This window comes from Clinocottus analis, unplaced genomic scaffold (assembly GCF_023055335.1).
Source record: "Clinocottus analis isolate CAN_PGR_092001 unplaced genomic scaffold, fCliAna1.0.p SCAF_13, whole genome shotgun sequence".
Taxonomy (NCBI): Eukaryota; Metazoa; Chordata; class Actinopteri; order Perciformes; family Cottidae; genus Clinocottus; species Clinocottus analis.
In genome coordinates this window covers 14,215,001-14,233,300 of record NW_027175854.1, presented here as the reverse complement: position 1 = coordinate 14,233,300, position 18,300 = coordinate 14,215,001, and the positions used below count along the sequence as shown (strand labels likewise).

At 48.3% G+C, this 18,300-nt stretch overlaps 2 protein-coding genes across 2 annotated transcripts in view; both read left to right on the top strand.

Moving 5' to 3' along the window:
* ttc28 (tetratricopeptide repeat domain 28) overlaps nt 1-10,840 on the top strand; it is a 65,141-nt gene extending 54,301 nt beyond the window's left edge. Inside the window, exons 18-34 of the mRNA XM_068574312.1 lie at nt 370-479; nt 746-875; nt 1,140-1,370; nt 1,463-1,646; nt 1,737-1,874; nt 1,983-2,112; nt 2,243-2,419; nt 2,650-3,200; nt 3,491-3,738; nt 4,243-4,367; nt 4,560-4,637; nt 4,721-4,880; nt 4,986-5,062; nt 5,846-5,975; nt 6,844-6,951; nt 7,419-8,082; nt 8,630-10,840. Of these exons, the coding sequence (XP_068430413.1) occupies nt 370-479; nt 746-875; nt 1,140-1,370; nt 1,463-1,646; nt 1,737-1,874; nt 1,983-2,112; nt 2,243-2,419; nt 2,650-3,200; nt 3,491-3,738; nt 4,243-4,367; nt 4,560-4,637; nt 4,721-4,880; nt 4,986-5,062; nt 5,846-5,975; nt 6,844-6,951; nt 7,419-8,082; nt 8,630-9,590 (4,202 nt within the window). The 3' untranslated portion in view covers nt 9,591-10,840. The remainder of the gene's footprint in view (nt 1-369; nt 480-745; nt 876-1,139; nt 1,371-1,462; nt 1,647-1,736; nt 1,875-1,982; nt 2,113-2,242; nt 2,420-2,649; nt 3,201-3,490; nt 3,739-4,242; nt 4,368-4,559; nt 4,638-4,720; nt 4,881-4,985; nt 5,063-5,845; nt 5,976-6,843; nt 6,952-7,418; nt 8,083-8,629) is intronic.
* Nucleotides 10,841-12,487: 1,647 nt separating this feature from the next.
* pitpnb (phosphatidylinositol transfer protein, beta) overlaps nt 12,488-18,300 on the top strand; it is a 13,314-nt gene continuing 7,501 nt past the window's right edge. Inside the window, exons 1-3 of the mRNA XM_068574055.1 lie at nt 12,488-12,518; nt 16,242-16,272; nt 17,800-17,945. Coding sequence (XP_068430156.1) covers nt 12,499-12,518; nt 16,242-16,272; nt 17,800-17,945 — 197 coding nt within the window. The 5' untranslated portion in view covers nt 12,488-12,498. The remainder of the gene's footprint in view (nt 12,519-16,241; nt 16,273-17,799; nt 17,946-18,300) is intronic.

Below are 18,300 nucleotides of genomic sequence, written 5' to 3'. Positions count from 1 at the left end.
ACACTAGAAACCCGCATAAGGGGCGGGGCCTCTTGCGTGTCTGTTTCCCGGGCCTTCAATGTGTGACCTTGTGTTTCTGCACCCAGACACACAAACGAGAGCGAGACAGCGTTTCATTCATGAGCCGTCGGTCTCGTCTCTGAGCTCACGGAGACGCTCGCTTTTAATTGATCATTAACTCCACGAGGCCGACACGCCGCTCAGCGGAGGAAGACACAGAAACGTTCGTACGCTTAATTAACCTCCGACCTCTTCCTCCTCCTCTCCCTCCTCTGGTCCTCTACCTCCTCTTCGTCCTCCCCTCCTCTTCTTCCTCCTCCTCTTCTTCTTCTTCCTCCTTGTCCTCTTCCTCCTCCTCCTCTTCCTCAGGTCTTCGTCTGTCAGAGCAGTTGGGTCGTAGAGAAGATGAAGCGAAGATCCGCCATCGGCTCGGCCTGTCCCTGTGGGCCGGAGGGAACCTGGAGGAGGCGCAGCACCAGGTGTGTGTGTGTGTGTGTGTGTGTGTGTGTGTGTTTAATGTGAGGTTTATGAGTACTTCAGTGTGCAGCACACACAGTTGTGTATTAGTACTGCCCCCTCGTGGTTGTGAACAGAACTGCATGCTCTCATGCGTTTAATAGAGAGACGGGTGACATGTACTGTGTGTGTATTTGTGTGTGTATGTGTGTGTGTGTGTGTGTGTGTGTGTGTGTGTGTGTGTGTGTGTGTGTGTGTGTGTGTGTGTGTGTGTGCGTGTGTGTTGCAGCTGTACAGAGCGTCCGTGTTGTTCGAGGCGATCCGCCACGAGACGCAGCACAGCACCGACTGCAAGCTGTCGCTGTTCGACCTGCAGACCAGCTCCTACCAGGCCCTCCAGAGGGTCCTGGTCAGCCTCGGTGAACCACTCACACACATGCACGCACACACGCACGCAAACACTTGCACAGACTCACTCACACTCACACATATGTACCGTTTTAAAGGGTTTATAAGCATCATGAGCAAGTGAAAGGTGGAACCCATCGATACGCTGAGAGCAAACTGTCACTCACACACTCAGTCACACTCACACACACTCACACGCACACTTACATAGCATGAAACATGGAACCTGTCTATACGCTGAGAATTAAGTGAGGAATAAAGTCTCGTCGTTCCAGGCCGGCACGACGAGGCGCTGGCCATCGCCGAGCGCGGCCGCACGCGAGCCTTCGCCGACCTGCTGGTGGAGCGGCAGAGAGCGAGCCGGCCGGGGGTGGCGACCTCCGAACCCTACGTCCCCGTCACCGTGGAGAACGTCATGGAGACGGTCGCCGGGCAGAAGAGCCTGGTGCTCTACTTCTCACTGGCCGGAGGCTTCCTGTACAGCTGGCTGATCTCTCCAGAGACAGGTACACACACACACACACACACACACACACACACACACACACACACATATGCGCACATGCACACACTCTCACTCACTAACTCTCTCACACAGGTATCGTGAAGTTCAACGAGGTGTATCTGGGAGAAGCCGGACTGGAGGAGTTCCAGGATGCTGGTGGTGGTGGGAGTCCACTAGGAGGTGGAGGAGGAGGAGGAGGAGGAGGAGGACCTCAGTCTCTGGAGCAGTACATCTGCAACGCCAGGGAGGCCCTCGGCGTGGACAGCCACTACAGCAGGTTTTTGTTTCTTCTTCTTCTTCTTCTTCTTCTTCTTCTTCTTCTTCTTCTTCTTCTTCTTTTCATCATTGGCTTCGCCTCTCTCCTCAGACTGGGCTCCGGCAGCGAGACAGGAAGTGAAGCTGGAGATCTGTTGGAGCATTTTGAGGAGCTGAACACGTTGACCTCCACCACCTCCGACCCCACTGGCTTCCTGCGCATGGTGTCCAGGAACAACCTGTTCAACAGGTCTTCACATCTTACATCACCGAATACCTCAAAGTTGTGTGTGAACGTTGTGCTTTAACGTTGTGCGTTAAGTTGTGTGTTAAGTTGTGTGTCTGTGTGCGTCAGCAGGAGCTGCCGCAGCGTGACGAGCCTCTACAGCGCCACGGTGTCTCCGGTGAAGGACGGCTACCGGCCGAGCGCCGTCAGCAAGCCTCCTCTTCGAGCCCTCTACGACCTGCTCATTGCGCCCATGGAAGGGGTGTGTGTGTGTGTGTGTGTGTGTGTGTGTGTGTGTGTGTGTGTGTGTCCTCCCGCACGGCCGCACTCCATTGCTTTCCCACCTTTTGTACCTTCTATCTTTCACCTGGTGGTTGTTTTTGTGTGTGCAGGGCCTGATGCATAGCAGCGGGCCCGTGGGCCGGCACAGGCAGCTGGTGCTGGTGCTGGAGGGAGAGCTGTACCTCATCCCGTTCGCCTTGCTCAAGGGCAGCTCGTCCAACGAGTACCTTTACGAGAGGTTCAGCCTCCTCTCCGTGCCGTCTTTAGGCAGTCTGGGAGCCGCTAAGGTAGAGAGTCATGCTCATGGAGTTTAAATATGCAACGCAGGCTTTATTACTAAATGTTGTATAAATGAGGTTATGATTGCATTGTGAATAAACGCCTCAGCATAAATCAGAATATATGTAAATTAGTGATCATGTAATGGTGACTTTTGTTTGTTACTGAGGTCAAAATACACCAGAAAACTGTATCAAATCTCTGTAAACGTGTGACCTCGTGTCCTCTGACCCCGCAGCCTCAGCCTCGCCGCGGCGGGCCCTTCCCGTGCTCCGACGGCGGCTCGGTGGTCGCGGTGGTCGGGGCCCCCCGCCTGCCGGCCTCCGTGATGGGCCGCTGGCTGTGGGGCCCCTTGCCCTCGGCCCAGGACGAGGCCCTGTGGCTGGGGGAGCAGATGGGCTGTCGGCCGCTGACCGGCGCCAGCGCCACGAAAGAGCGCGTGCTGGCCGCCCTGAGTCAGGCCGAGTGCGTCCACTTCGCCACGCACGTCTCCTGGAAGCTCGCCGCGTTGGTTCTTGCCCCCGGCCAGCAGGAGCGCGGCGCCGCGGGGGAGGGGCCGCGCGGGAACAAGAGGTCGGCGTCTCGGGGCGGGAGGGGCCAGGGTTCGCGGCTCGGAGGGCCGGACGAGGACGACGAGGATGACACGAGCGAGGACGGGGAGAGTGTGTGTGACGGGGACAGTGTGTGTGACGGGGAGAGTGTGTGTGATGGCCCGCCGCTTCACGACTTCCTCCTCACCGCCGCCGACATCCTGGACATGAGTTTGAGCGTCAAACTGGTGGTGCTGAGGTACGTCATGGATATATGCTGAGTCAGCGTTTCTGTAAACACCACGTGAGGCTCCAGCTGACCTCAGACAGACACACACACACACACAGACATACACACACAGAAACACACACACACAGACACTCACACACACACACAGCTCTAGGTGATCTCTGACAGACACACACACACAGACGCTCACACACACATACACACACACACACACAGACACATACACACACACACACACACACAGACACACTTACACACAAAAACATCTCTAGCTGACCCCTGACCCCTGTCCCTCTCAGGTTGTACCCAGAGTCCAGCAGCAGGGCGACAGCAGACGGGGTGGTGGGTCTGACCCGGGCCTTCCTGGCCGCGGGGGTCCAGTGTGTGTGTGTCTCTCTGTGGCCGGTTCCCGTGGCCGCTTCCAAGCTCTTCACACACAGCTTCTACGCGGCGCTGCTGAGCGGCACCAAGGCCAGCGCGGCGCTGACGGAGGCCATGAAGTCTCTGCAGAGCAGCAAGCACTTCTCACACCCCTCCAACTGGGCCGGTGAGACACACACACACAGACAAAGATATATATCTATATATATCTATATATATAGATATATATATATAGATATATATATCTATATATATAGATATATATAGATATATATCTATAGATATATATATATAGATATATAGATATATAGATATATCTATCTATAGATATATAGATATCTATAGATATATATCTCTCTATATATATAGATCTATATAGATATAGATCTATACATATATATTTTTGTATATATATATATATATATATATAGATATATGTATATATATATATATCTATATATATATATATATAGATATATATATATATATATATAGATATATATATATATAGATATATATTTACACACACACACAGAAAGACACACACACAGGAACGTTGCCTAAAATAATTATTAAATAAACTAAAAGGACACAATCTAGTGTTTGCATGCCTTTCTTCAATATCTGTGTTTTTGCGTGTGTGTGTTTGTGTGTGTCTGTGTGTGTGCAGGCTACATGCTGGTGGGCGGTGACGTAAAGCTGAACAGCCCCATGTCTCTGGTGGCTCAGGCGCTGGCTGAGATCCTGCAGCACCCGGAGCGGGCGAGGGACGCCCTCAGGGTGCTGCTGCACCTGGTGAGGTCACCTGCACCTGTCCGTCACAACTCTCTAACACTACGAAGCCACGCCCACTAGCTGTACTATTACTATTATTATTACTTTATGGGATACTATTTAACAAGAACATTAAATATAGAGCATTAAATAAGGAATAAAGCATCAGACGGAGCGGTGAGTTGATCTCTTTCTCTTCTCTCTCTTCTTCAGGTGGAGAAATCTCTGCAGCGCATCCAGAGCGGGCAGTGCAACCCGATGTACACGTCTCAGCAGAGCGTGGAGAACAAGGTCAGCGGGCCGCTCCCTCCGCCACCCCCCTCCTGCTCCTCCCACTACCACCACCACTAATGACCTCTGTTGTCATACTGAAGGTCAGCGGCGTCCCCGGGTGGCAGGCGCTCCTCTCCGCGGTGGGTTTCCGGTTGGACTTCTCCTCCGTCGGTGGCGGTCCTCCCGCGGCGGTTTTCTTCCCCACGTCGGACCCCGGGGACCGGCTGCAGCAGTGCAGCGCCACCCTGCAGGCACTGCTCGGTACGACCGGGGTCTGCAGGATCCTCCAGACCCCCAGACCTCTACAGGTCTGACCGCATCGCGGAGACATAGTTACTATAATAACCCTCTGCTCCTTTTTCTCAGGTCTCACTCCTCCGGCTCTGCAGGCGCTCTGTAAGCTGGTCACCGTGTCCGAGGCCGGGGAGCCGCTCATTCATAAGGTGCAGAGGCCATGTTGTTTTTCTAGTGGCTCCGTACCTGCTACATACGAGTGGTGAAAGAAGTAGAAGAAGTTCTGTTCTCATTATTTAAAGTTACAGTACTTTTTAAAGTACTAAATCTAGTACTATATCTACTCAGTTTCTTTCCACAACTGGTTCACGCTAACGTATACTCTAAAAGTTAGGTTACAAGCCGCTATTACCTTCAGTGGGTGTCCCTGCTAGCTCCCCGCTGTAGCCAGCTAACGCTGCTGCTAGCTCCCCGCTGCTGCTGCAAGTCCCGCTACCTTCAGTGGTTGAAATAGCGGGAAACTAGCAGCAGCGCTAGCTGGCTGCAGCGGGGACACCCATCAAAGGTAGTAGCGGCTTGTAACCCGACTTTTATATATACGTACACACACACACAGTATATTACGCTTGTGAGGACATAGGCTCGGCCTCAGAGGGGACATGATGAAGTTGGCAGACTCTGATCAATAATCTATAATAATCTGTCCGTGGAGCTGTTGTGAGGCCTCGTGATGAATGAAAGTGACGCTCAGACATTTGGGTCAATCAGAGCTTGAAATCGGTGGATGACTGTTGTTGTCGGCGGGAACAAACCACTAAAGCTGTGTTTCCTCCTCTCTCGTACGCACACACATCTCAGGCGATTAAGAGCATGGTGGCATCGGTGAGTGTTGCGCTGCGTCCGCGACGCCAAAGACCGACGCACCGAGAGCGTCCGACGCATCCGGGTTAAAGAGTGACGACGTGTGCGTTTTCTTTCTTTCTCTCCGAAAGCTTCACCAGGTGCTGGTGCAGCTGCAGTCGGGCGACAGGGACCAGGACTTCTCTCTGGCTCCCATCCAGGTGTCCATCAGCGTGCAGCTCTGGAGGCTGCCGGGCTGCCACGAGTTCCTGGCCGCGCTCGGTGAGATGAAATGCTTTTTACTTGAGGAGGAGCTTCCTGCTGCGGGAGGACATGCAGAGTTATGAATGAAAGCATACACACACAGACACACACACACACGCAGAAACAGACATACACACACACAGACGCACACACGCAGACAGAAACACACGCGGACATACACACACACACAGAAACAGACATACACAAACAGACACACACACACTCACAGACAGAAACTCACACGGACATACACACACACACACAAAGACAGACATACAGACACCCACACACGCGCATACAGACATACAGACATACAGACACACACACACACACACACACAGCATATTGCAGCCTGAGATCAAAGGTATACCTTATGTTCATATTGGAGGAAGTCTTTAGATTCTTTACTGAAGTAAAAGTATAAGTACTACACAGTACAGCTGCAGCAAACTGCCTGTGAAGAGTAAAAGTACTCAAACGACACAACATGTTGGACCATGATGTACTCCAGTATTCTTTCTTTCTTAAATAATAAGAATGCTTTATTATTACTGGTTATTACATCACATAATAAGACTTCAAAGTCAAGGACAGTTTTTGTGAAAAACATAACTTTTACCGTCTGAAGGTTTTTAATGCATCAGGAAGAATTCTCTTTAAACCTGAAAGTGCGGCTGGACTTTTATATTTCAGAGTTTATGGCTGAAATGTTCATTATACTGAAATGGAAATACAATAAAATACACAACACACGCACCTTTTATCCATCTGGACGTCAGAGATGGAGGTGTGAAGGATCAGGAAATGGAAAGTACTTTATAAATGTACTGGGTGGTACATGTACTGGGTGTAAAGGTACTTTCTCGTACTGCGTGTCGTCTCTCAGGGTTCGACCTCTGCGAGGTCGGTCAGGAGGAAGTTCTGCTGAAGACGGGGAAGCAGGCCAGCCGACGCGTCATGCACTTCGCCCTGCAGGCCCTGCTGGCCCTCTTTGGTGAGGACAATGCACTTTATTTACTACAACATAATGTTGTTTATGCACCAGTGAATAATAGGATTTAACCTCAATAACACGTCTTCATTTATTTTACTACAAGCTCTAAACACAACACACACATAAGATCAGGGGTGAGGTCTTAAAGGGATACACACAACATTTAAGTAAACTTGTAATACAAAAATCATCTTAATGTTAGTAATAACCTGGTGAAGTTTCATTACACACAGACACACAAACACAAAGACACACTAACACACACACACAGACACACACAGACAGTGAGAGTATTAATAGATGTAGTTTCATCTTTCAGGAGACTCTCAGACAGTCGAGTACTAACAAGACGTGCAAAACATTCAACACACAAAGAAAATGAAATGAGTGTTTATTTTTTAACCTGCTCACCTGTTTCATCTTCCTCCTCCTCCGGCTCTTCCTCTTCCTCCTGCTCTTCCTCCCAGACTCCACGGAGCTCCCCAAGCGTCTGAGCATGGACAGCTCCTCCTCCCTGGAGTCCCTGTCCTCGTCCCAGTCAGCTTCCCAGCCTCACTCCTTGCCGCTCTCCTTCGGGTGCTACCCCCCCCAGCCCTCCTTCCTGCCCCCGGTCTGCCCGGACAGCCTCTCTTGCGACGCCATCTCCGTCTACAGCCTCAGCTCGCTCGCCTCCTCCCTCAGCTTCCTGTCGCGGCCCGAGCCGGCGGGCAGCGACATCATCAGCCAGCGCTCGATCCACCAGCAGCAGCAGCAGGAGCCGGAGAGGCTTCGCGGCGGCGGGGGGGCAGGCCTCTACGCGCCGCAGCGCCACCCGGGCGGCCTGTCGAGAGGTCGACTGACCAATCACGGAGGAGGTGAAGGAGGACGAGGAGTACGAGGAGGAGGGGGGGAGGAGGAGTACGAGGGGTTCTCCATCATCAGCAGTGAGCCGTTAGGGCGAGGGAGGAGGGAGTGCGACACGCTGCCGCTACCCGCGGGACACCGGCATGTCAGAGGCGGAGCTGGCAGAGGGTCAGCTGGGGGTCTCGGGTACCCGGTCACGACGTCCTCCAAGGGAAGCTTCAGCACGCCGACGTCTCCGATTAAAGCTCCGCCGCCACCGCTGAGGGTCGCCACCAAGCAGGGAGCAACGTAAGTCCGCTGTTGTGCTGCGTTCACAACAAAAGCGTTGCAAATTTGACGTGCGAGTAGATTACATGCAAAGTCAATGCACAGACGCGATCAGAAGCTAACTTTCCATGTAGCATTTGCTGGATTTTCGTGAGGTATCCTGAAGACATGGCCTGACTTTTCCATGGCCAGCTCTTTACCTTAATGTGCAGAACAGTTACAGGGAAGGAGATGTCTGTGATTATAAGCTTATTGTTAAATATGTTTACGAAGAAGAATTGCGAAATGTTTTAATCTGAGACGTAAAATTGTACAGAAGTCAAAGTAGAGGTTGAAGTATTTCATTCGAGTGTTTTTGTTTTTAGGAATCCCCCTAAAAAAATATTATTTTCCCAAAGTAAGTGAAAGTATTTCCCGCCAAAAACATTGTTTCCCGCCAAAAGAAATGTGTTTCCCGCCAAAAGAATCTACCAGAAATGATTCATAAAGGATTTGTTGAAAAGTTACGGAAATTTGGTGAAAAATCCATTGGTCAGAAAGTGTATGATCCCTGTCTTCTTGTCCGCAGCGCTCCTCCTCAGCGGCCGGCCGCGGGGAAGGCGAGCGGCTCCGAGTCGGACCAGTCCAGCACCGAGACCGACAGCACGGTGAAGTCCCAGGAGGAGGAGCGGGCGGTGCCGACGGGGCAGCTAGACCCGCAGGAGCTGGCCCAGAAGATCCTGGAGGAGACCCAGAGCCACATGCGGGCCGTGGACAGCCTGCAGAAGGCCGGCAGCGGAAGAACGGGGCCGGCGGCAGCGGCGGCATCCAGGGGGGCGTCGTCGTCGCGGTCGACTCCCACTACGCCATCGTCTCCGACTTCCTGCGGCGGGGCGCGAGGCTTTCAGTCGTCGGAGAGCAGCGCGTTCAGCCGGCCGCCGAGCCGGGCCGGCCTGAAGCCGGCCAGCTCTTCCTCTCCGCTCTCGCTCGGCGCTCAGCCTTCTTCCCTCTCCTCCGTGCCGACTCGGCCCAAACCTCCGTCCCGCTGCTCGTCGCTGCAGAGGGTCGGCGGCCCGGCACCCTCGTCTCCCGCCTCCTCCTCCTCCTCGCCCGCGAGGTACTGCACCTCGCCGTACGCGTCCCACATCTTGCCCTCGCGCTCGCCGGCTGACAGCGCCCCGTCGCCGGCCCTCTCCTGCTCCTCCGCGGGCTCCGCCTCCACCTCCAACAGTCCGGCCGACGCCCCCGAGAGGGACCGCCGGGTCCAGGCAGTCCACGACCTGAAGACCTTCTGGGCCAGCGGCACCGGCCAGAAACACGAGCTGCCCCTGGGCGGCGGCGCCAGGATGAGCACGGTTCAGAGGGACGTGTTGGGTCTGCTGAACCTCTCGCCCAGACACCAGACCGTCGGCATGGACGCAGAGGGGCCGCGTGGCCGGGGGCCCGAGGGCCAGCGGCCCCCGGCACCCAAAGGAGGCATCAAGCGGGCCTCGGGCAACGGGTTCAAGTTCCTCTCCCCCGGACATTTCTTCCCCTCCTCCAAGTGCTGAGAGCTCTGGGAGCTTCATTCCTCGCTGCTTGTCAGAGGCAGAATACGGCGGCCATGTTTGTTTTTTGTAAAGAGAAACCTGCTGATTTCACAAAGTACTGTTTCATACTGACGGAGGTTTTTAAAAATATGTTTTTTTTTGTTGTTGATGACGAGATGTTTTGAATGTGATGCCGGTGCCTTGTGGAGGACGAGAGGATGAGAAGACGAGAAGACGAGAAGACGAGAGTCTCTGGCTTTAGTCCTACTTTCATGACTTGAGAGCACATGTCTCTGTCTCATGTTTCCATGTCAATGCCTCCTTGTCAATGTCTCCTTGTACATGTCTCCATATCTCCTTCTCTATGTCTCCTTCTCCATGTCTCCTTATCCATGTCTCCATGTCTCCTTGTCTCCGTCTTCTGACTGAACTCCTGAGAACGTTCCCCTCACAGCTCGCTCTATGTTAAGCTAAACGCTAAAAGCTGATTTATACTCTGGTTTTACGCAGAGACGCAAGCACGCAAGACACGCATGGCCGACCGTGTGTGGTCAAATCGGCCATTTTGCGTGCTTGCGTGCGTCACCCCAAATTTCTGACTATCCGTCAAAGCAACGCGAGCCGTACGCAGCCCGGAAGGCTGTGATCGGTCCGCTAACCACATCCTTTCTGAGTCTCTCATTTCCGGCTATGTTTAAAAGCCATAGCAGAAACACGAACAATGGATCTTGTTGAAGAACGTTTGGCTGAAGAGGTCCACAAATATGAGCATTTATATAACCTGTCTGACGGACTATAAGGACATGCAGATGGAGGTGAATTCCTGGAGGGAGATATCGATGAACGTCGGCGTGCAGGTCGACTCTTAAACGGTCGTTGCGCCACCTACTGTTCTGGCGTATGGAAAACGCAGGCAAACTAAAAATCAAAACGAGTCCGTTAATCCGACTGCGTGGCCAGCCGGAGTTGGAGTTGCAGAAGTATAATTTAGCCTTAAGCGTCGGTTTTGATCTGAATTCATTTGTGTATTAATTATTGTTGAACGTCTTTACGGTTGTGTTGTTTTCACTCTGTAAAGAAAGTTGTTTTTTCCAGTCAGACACATTTTATACAAAGACTGTTGGAGGAAGACGGAGGACGAGGTTTTAATATTTTGTACCGAGCCGCGTCTGAAGGTCAGCGGCTCTTCAGGACTTTATAGGGACTTCTGCAGCGCCGCCCGGCTCATTCACAAATATGGAAAGACAAATAAAACATGTTCCTTTCCTTGTTTTGGTTTTCATTATTCATTCTTTTTCATAATAAACACATTATTCCAGAAGTATTAATATTCATCTGAAGCACCCTCTGATCTGCTTTAAAAGAGCTAAATACATTCACTGAAGTACTTTAGAGGTACTTGTACTTGAGTACTTTCTATTACACAACATTTCAGAAAGAGACGTTGTACTTGTCATATTTACTGGTTACTTTATATATTTATATTTTGTACAACATGAGATCAGTTCATGAAAAATGATGCATTAAAGAATCTTTGCACATGTGAGTATCACTTAAATCATAATCACTCTTTCTGGATAAATTATACAAAAGTCTGTATATTATACTATTTAAATATTGTAATGGAAGATTTTCTCAGTTGATCTGCTAAGGAGTTATGGAATCTCTGGATCAAAAATTGTCTTTAGTCCGTTTATTCTTGCAAGAAGGAACGGTCTGCCACAGCCACCCAAAGCAGTCTGCGACACACAATTCAATGAAACAACAGTCACAGCTCTCTTTCATACACGATGAGGTTCACACCTTCAAACCACGTGGAACAAAGGGAACACTGGGTACCCGCCCATCCTAGACCTTTCGTCTCTTGGTCCTTGATTACAAAGAAGTCACAATCTCCTTTCCCCTGAACATTCAACACCCCGTCAGTTCACGAATTGTTTACGACCCCCGCCCCTCATATGCATACATAGGAGACAGTCCTTTGACTGTCCCTTCACTTCCCCTCACACCGTCTGCTTCCAACATACAAAGAAACATTTAAATCAGTTTAACATTGCAATACTATATTTTCCCATTACAATATATGTATATATATTATACATATATTTATATATAAACTTTTTTACAACACTAGAAATATATACTTGTTTTTATCATATTAATCATATTTCTTCTTTGAGAGAGAAATACAATCAAAGTAAGTAAGAACTCAGATATTTTCCTCAAGTAAAAATAGTAAAACAACAGTGTAAATACTCTGTTACAAGCAAAATATGAAAATCCTACTTGTGTGAAGGTATTAGTATTAGCATGAAATAAACTTAAAGAACAAAAAATAAAAGTACTCCATTATGCAGAATGTGATATATATATTAAATATATATAGATTATTATTATCAATGCATTAATGTGTTCACTTTAATGTTGCAGATGGAAAAGCTGGAGCTCACTTTGATTACTGGGTAACTTCATCCATATTATGATATATACATTACTTAGTTCATTTATATTTTGCATTAATAATCTGAATTTATTCCACAGGAAGTCAAATAAATGGAGTAAAAAAGCAATGATATTGGAATCCAAAAAGTAGTATAAAGTAGCATGAAATGGAAATATTCAAGTTCAGTACGAATACCTCAAAACTGCAATTAAACTACAGTACTGGAGTAAATGTACTTTACTTTCCACCTGTCAAAAGTTCGGAAGTGTATGTATTTTGGCTTTTCTTTCTTTCGGTCATTCTTTCTTTCTTTCTCGTGTTTCTATTTAATGAAATACACAATTAGATTAAAGTCAGTAAATCATATTGTTTAAAAAGGTTTTATTTTTTCAGCCAATCGTATTTTTCCTGGAGGGCGGACCGAACTTGTTGATAATTCTTTCTGGTGTCCGTCCACAGTGCGCAGGCGCAGCCCGGGTGACGAAGATGGTGCTCATCAAGGAATAGTGAGTCCGAAGTGTCTTTTTTAAAAACGTATTTCGGTACATTCGCGGTCGCGTTTTCGTCCATCTGAGTGTTTAATATTTTTGACTAAACACCCGTGCGTCGTTCGGCGCTGTCGGCCGCGTGATTTTACCCCCACGCAGTCCGTCATCCGTCCCCCGCTTCGAGCGAGGTGGATCGGGACGTGGATAACGGGACACGCCGGTCTTCGGCGCTGCTAGCTCCAAGCTAACGCTAGCCAGCGGATAATTAGCTTCCTAATGGAAACGAGTTGCATAGATAAAACAACACAAACGCGTGCAGTTCGTCTGCGAGACTTTGACGGGCTGGACACTGGCGTCGCTGCCTGGTTATCGGCGTGTTATATCCCCGTGAAAGTGTTAAGCTTTTGAGTGACAGATTAAGGCTCCCTTTTAGCTGCAGCCGCTAGCGTGACAATTCTCTCGCTCTCCCTCCCCGACGACGGGCGTTAACGCGTGCCTCCCGCACGTTTTAACGCACGGTAACAGCCCGTGTAGGGGGTCCAAACGGTACGTGGGCGTTGTGGGAAGAATTCGGCCGTAGTCCGGCTTCGTTACCGGTTCGCACCGCGTCGCGGTTGTGCCCTTCAAGCCGGATAACGGGACCTCTTGTAGCTGAGGGGCGTTAAGCTAGCTCCGGTTGACCCGCTCCCCTGTGCTGTGTGCAGCGCTGCTGCTGCATTCAATCACAGCAGGGAAACCAGTCCGTTGATTTAAAGCTTTTTTAAAGGAGCTACCTGTCCGGAAACGTGTGCACCTGTAGCTAGCTGTAGCTTTGCATGGTGTGTCTCTGCAGCGGGGACACGATCCACAGCCATATAGTAGCAATAAAAATAGCAATGTAATTAACACAGTAAAAAGGTGCTCCATCATTTAACACGAGAGAGAGGCATGAGACTATTGCATATAATCAATTTAATATAATAAATGCATATAATAGTATAATAGTAATAGTAAAAAGAGGTACATTTCAGATTAGATAATGGAGAATAATCTGCTCTAATGGAGCAAACCCGTTCCTCTAAAATCATTAACCTGAATCACTTCATAGCAGGCGCCTTGTTTACTTTTATACTGCTGATAATAACGTGTCCCGTTGTGGAAGGAGAGCTGGGTTTTTGGTGTAAACGTGCAGGCCTGTATGTTGAGGGTATTTAACACTAGTGTTGACAATTAGTTTGTCTTTGTGCACCGATAGAGACAGATCAGGTCACAGCCCTGTGCTTCTGTGTCTGGTGGTTTTATTATTAGGGATGTCCCAGTTGGATTATTAGTGTCCTGATGTATGCAGTGGATCTTTACCGGAGTTCCCCCTCAATACACGAGAACACTGCACTGAAAATACCAATTTGAAGGAGTCAATATGTTGGTTTATTGCCAGCTGATCGTCCTTCATAAAAATGTAATTCAGTGTGTTTTTAGGCAGTGGAGTGTACCACTTATACATATAAATAGTTTTAGTGCACTTGTTTCTGAGAGTGAACACAAAGGTCTAAACTCTCAAAAAATAGAAAATAAACAATCCTTCGTGGCTGACTTTGTTGCCCGCAGACGTTCTCTAGACTCTCTTTTCTGCCGTCAAACTGTTTGTTTGCTTTTCAGCTGATCAGAACTCTTTAATTTCCTGTCGCTCCGTCAGCTGATTGTTCCTAGAATAAATGAAGTTGTTGGTGTCTTGAGCTCAATACTCCAACTTTTATGAAGGCAGATTCCCTCATGAGAGAGAGAGAGAGAGAGAGAGAGAGAGAGAGAGAGAGAGAGAGAGAGATAGAGAGATAGAGAGATAGAGAGAGAGAGAGAGAGAGAGAGAGAGCACACCTGTCTGTCACGTCTGCAGAGGACTTAGCCGGGGTCTTACCTGCCTCCGCCTTACCTGCAGCGCACGACCACTTGAACTGAAACTGCACGGCCTTTGTCGAACAGTTTTGCCCTCTTTATAATCCAACAAAGCCATTTACAGTGCACACCCTGCTGCAGTTGCTCTGGTTAGTGACTGTCAATATGTAAACACAGTTATTTTGGATTTATAATGAATATTATAATGCATGACACTGACTATTATGGATGCGATTGGACAGATTCTGGCCACAGTCTTTTCCTGGATTGACACAATTCAATTTCTCAGCGTTAAATAATCAAAGCAGACTGCAGGCAGTCTCGTTTTTACTGGCTAACGTTTGATCTCTTTAGCGAAAAACACAAATGCCAAGCGTAACATGGTCACTGTTCCTGGTTCGACTTCACAACCTCATCCAGTGGATGCTTTTTTATTTTTTTGGTGCAAATTCTAGCCTAACCACTGCACGGCCCTGTTCTTCCAGTAGAGCTTCATCGTTTGGTTACGTGACGGACAAAAACCACAACGTGGTTGTGTCTTTGAGTCTCCGATCTGTCATAATGAGGTTACGCGTCTGTTATTAAGTTCTCTTTGTGTAGCACGACAATAAGTCTGTGTTGTGGTTTGAGCCTTTTTCTTAAAGGTGAAAGGAGAGCGGAGAGATACAGATGTACAGGATGTTCTGTTGGTGACATTAACCACTATTGACAGCATTGTTTTCTCTGCGTTTAGTCCATAAAATGTCTCAAAATACAGACAAAATTCAGATTTCCTGAACCTTATATGACACTTTCATTTAGTCTGACAAAGTCCAAAACCTTCAGTTTACAATGACATAAAAACACAATAAAATACTCATAATTTAGACACTTTAAATTTTTTTTTTTTAAAAATCATTTTTTTTCCAGAAAAATATGTAGCTTTATTTCCTCCAGTCGATGGTCTCTGCTGTAAAGTTCTGTTGTGCGTGTGATTGGCTGTGTCCATCATCTTTGACGTGGTTTTTATATTCTGTCTCTCCTGCGTCTCTCGGCTGTAATTACGTTGTGTAATAGCCTTCAGGTTGTTTACATCATAGACGGAGGAGCGTGTCAGGCTGCATATTTTCAGCCCGAGCTTCATCAATCAGTTAGCGTCCAGGTCAAAGGTCACGAGTCTGACAATCTTTGCTCCGGATTTGTACTGAAAGTGAATTCCTCCATGTCGTAATGTTTAAATATAGTCTTTTTTGTAATGAATCCCTGCTCGCCTTGTCTGTTTGTACAATGTCTTTACTTGATTTCAAGTGGAAAAGATATTTGTTGGTTAAAAGCGTGACAATATGTCATTTTGAGCAACGATAAAACAGGAAAACTCTGTTTTTATATTGAACTTCCCAAGCGGCTGTAGCGTGAATCCTTACTGTGATCATCCTGCTTTTAGAGTTAATGCAGATTATGTCATGGTTTTAGGAAAACCCTTGTGCATGAATTCATAGTTGCATTTAGTTCGGCCGTAAATGCAAAGCCTCCCTCTGTGAGGAATTATTGTGTTTATTATAATCGCTGTGTAGCTGCAAACATATGCTTTTTGCGAATGACATACATTTGGGGGACTAAAGCAGCGCTTTTCCTCTTTTAGAAACTCAGAGCGACAACATTTTTTCCCCAAAGATGGTCCGATGTTTCCTCCACATGCAGCGCTGCACGCGTCAGCATCTTTGTGAGGTCGCTCGGTGCTGAAACATCACGACGTTGTTGTTTATTTGTAATGCTAAAGCATTTGTCTGTTGCACATTTACACTCTAATGTGTTGAACTTTGTTTGTTTCTCTCTCCACTTCCTGCCCCGCCTCTCCCTTCTTCTTCTTCTTCTTTCCCTCTCTCTCAGCCGTGTTGTGTTGCCAGTCTCTGTGGAAGAGGTGAGTAAGCACCGCCTCGTTGACGTCACAAGCTATTCTATTTTCTTCCAGATAAAAGTGTTGCATATCACAGCCAAAGCATTTATTTTTTCTCGTCTGGGTCCCAAACCGAGACAGAATAGCCTTTGTTAGAGAGCGCTGGTGTTGGTGTGACAGGCCGGTGTTTGCAGAGGGAGCTGGCCTGTGAGCCTCTAAACGCTACAATCTCTCTCCTCGTTGTTCTCTTCAAAGGAATCACTACTTTTGTTATTTATCTTTTTTTTTTTTATTCTTTCTGCTTTTTATCGACCCTCTAAAACAGACACGTGCTGTCCGGTGACGTCATGCGTTGGCCCTATTTCACGGCCTTCTCTGTTGAAAAAAAAAGGAAAAATCATTGTGGCCTGGCAGTAAAAGCATTTGGTTTTTATGGTGTTTTCTCAAAATGCCGGCCTCCGGGGCCGAATGAGTGGAGATGATTCATGGATGTTACTTCCTGTAGACTGAAGTGAAACATGGATGTTACTTCCTGTAGACTGAAGTGAAACATGGATGTTACTTCCTGTAGACTGAAGTGAAACATGGATGTTACTTCCTGTAGACTGAAGGGAAACATGGATGTTACTTCCTGTGGACTGGATAAATGTCCCATTGGACCCCAAAAAACTGACGGTCATGGGCCTTCAGGGACAATGGCCATTTCTCTGTAAATGTACCCTTTCTGTGCAGCAAAAAAGCATATTGATGATGATACTAAGTGCATACAACGCAATAACATTTATTTCCGTACGAATATTCATGAGACCTCACAAAATTTGTGCCGTGCACGTTTCTTTTGGACACTTGCATACAGTCTGTGGCCGTGTCTACTACCGAACACTTTACGAAGTACACTGCAATACAGTGCACTATAACACAGTGCACTAACATATGTAGTGCACTCTGTCGCTGATAAGCGCTGTATCAAATGAAACACTTACGTTAACCAATTGGCGGAAGTGACGGACGCAAATCTGTTTGCGGCACCTGCGAAAATTAAGCCGGAAGTGACGTCCGCAAATTTGCTCGCGATACCCGCGAAACTAAAACTGACAAATGAACGCACTTCTTACCCTATTTTTGTCCCTTGTGTTCCTCTTTCTCCAACCTATGTGGAAACTGCGACACCTCCACAATCGCGGCAGGAGGATATAAATAAATTAATAAAAATCTGGCGAAATGGCTCCTCCTCTTCCGGTACTTAGCCAAGATGGCGCCCGTTCAGTGCGAGTAGTGTCCATCGCTTTACACTACATTTTTTGACCGTTTGCAGTGCGCCATCCGGGTACTTTCAGTGCACTGAATTCTGCTGGTTTTGTCAGTGTGGCGCACTAAGCACTGAAAGTCAGTGCTCGAAGTGCGCAAGTGCGCGGTAGTAGACACGGCCTGTGACTTTCCTGTGTCGCGTCTAGTGGCCGTTAGTGGTAGTGCATCCTTAACTTCAAGGACCAGCCCGGTTTTTGTCTGTATTAATCTGTCTTCTTCTTTTTCTCTTTCCATTCCTCTCAGTATCAAGTAGGGCAGCTGTTCTCTGTGGCTGAGGCCAGCAAGAACGAGACAGGAGGAGGCGAGGGCATTGAGGTGCTGAAGAATGAACCTTACGAGAAGGACGGCGAGAAGGGGCAATACACACATAAAATCTACCATCTAAAGAGGCAAGTCTCTGCAGGAGCAGCTTCTCTGTGAGCGAGCAACTCTGTCAGTAACCTGTGAACAGTGAGGGCGATGCAGAGATCAAGTTAATTTATCACCCAACTGAAGTAACGTCTTCGGTACGGACGTCGGCTCGACTCAGAAATGTAAATTATTTAGAAACGCTGTCACCTTTTGGCCGACGCCCCCCCTCAGCCCAACCCCCGAGCAAGTAACCGAAGCAGGTTCCCCCGACACCTGAAACCTGGACCCGTGGTAACGGAAACGCGATCTGGATTTCTCGCCCTCCATCTGGACGACACGTTTGTGTTTTGTGTGGACGGCGGAAAGCAGCCGGCTGTAGAGGCCGATGATTTG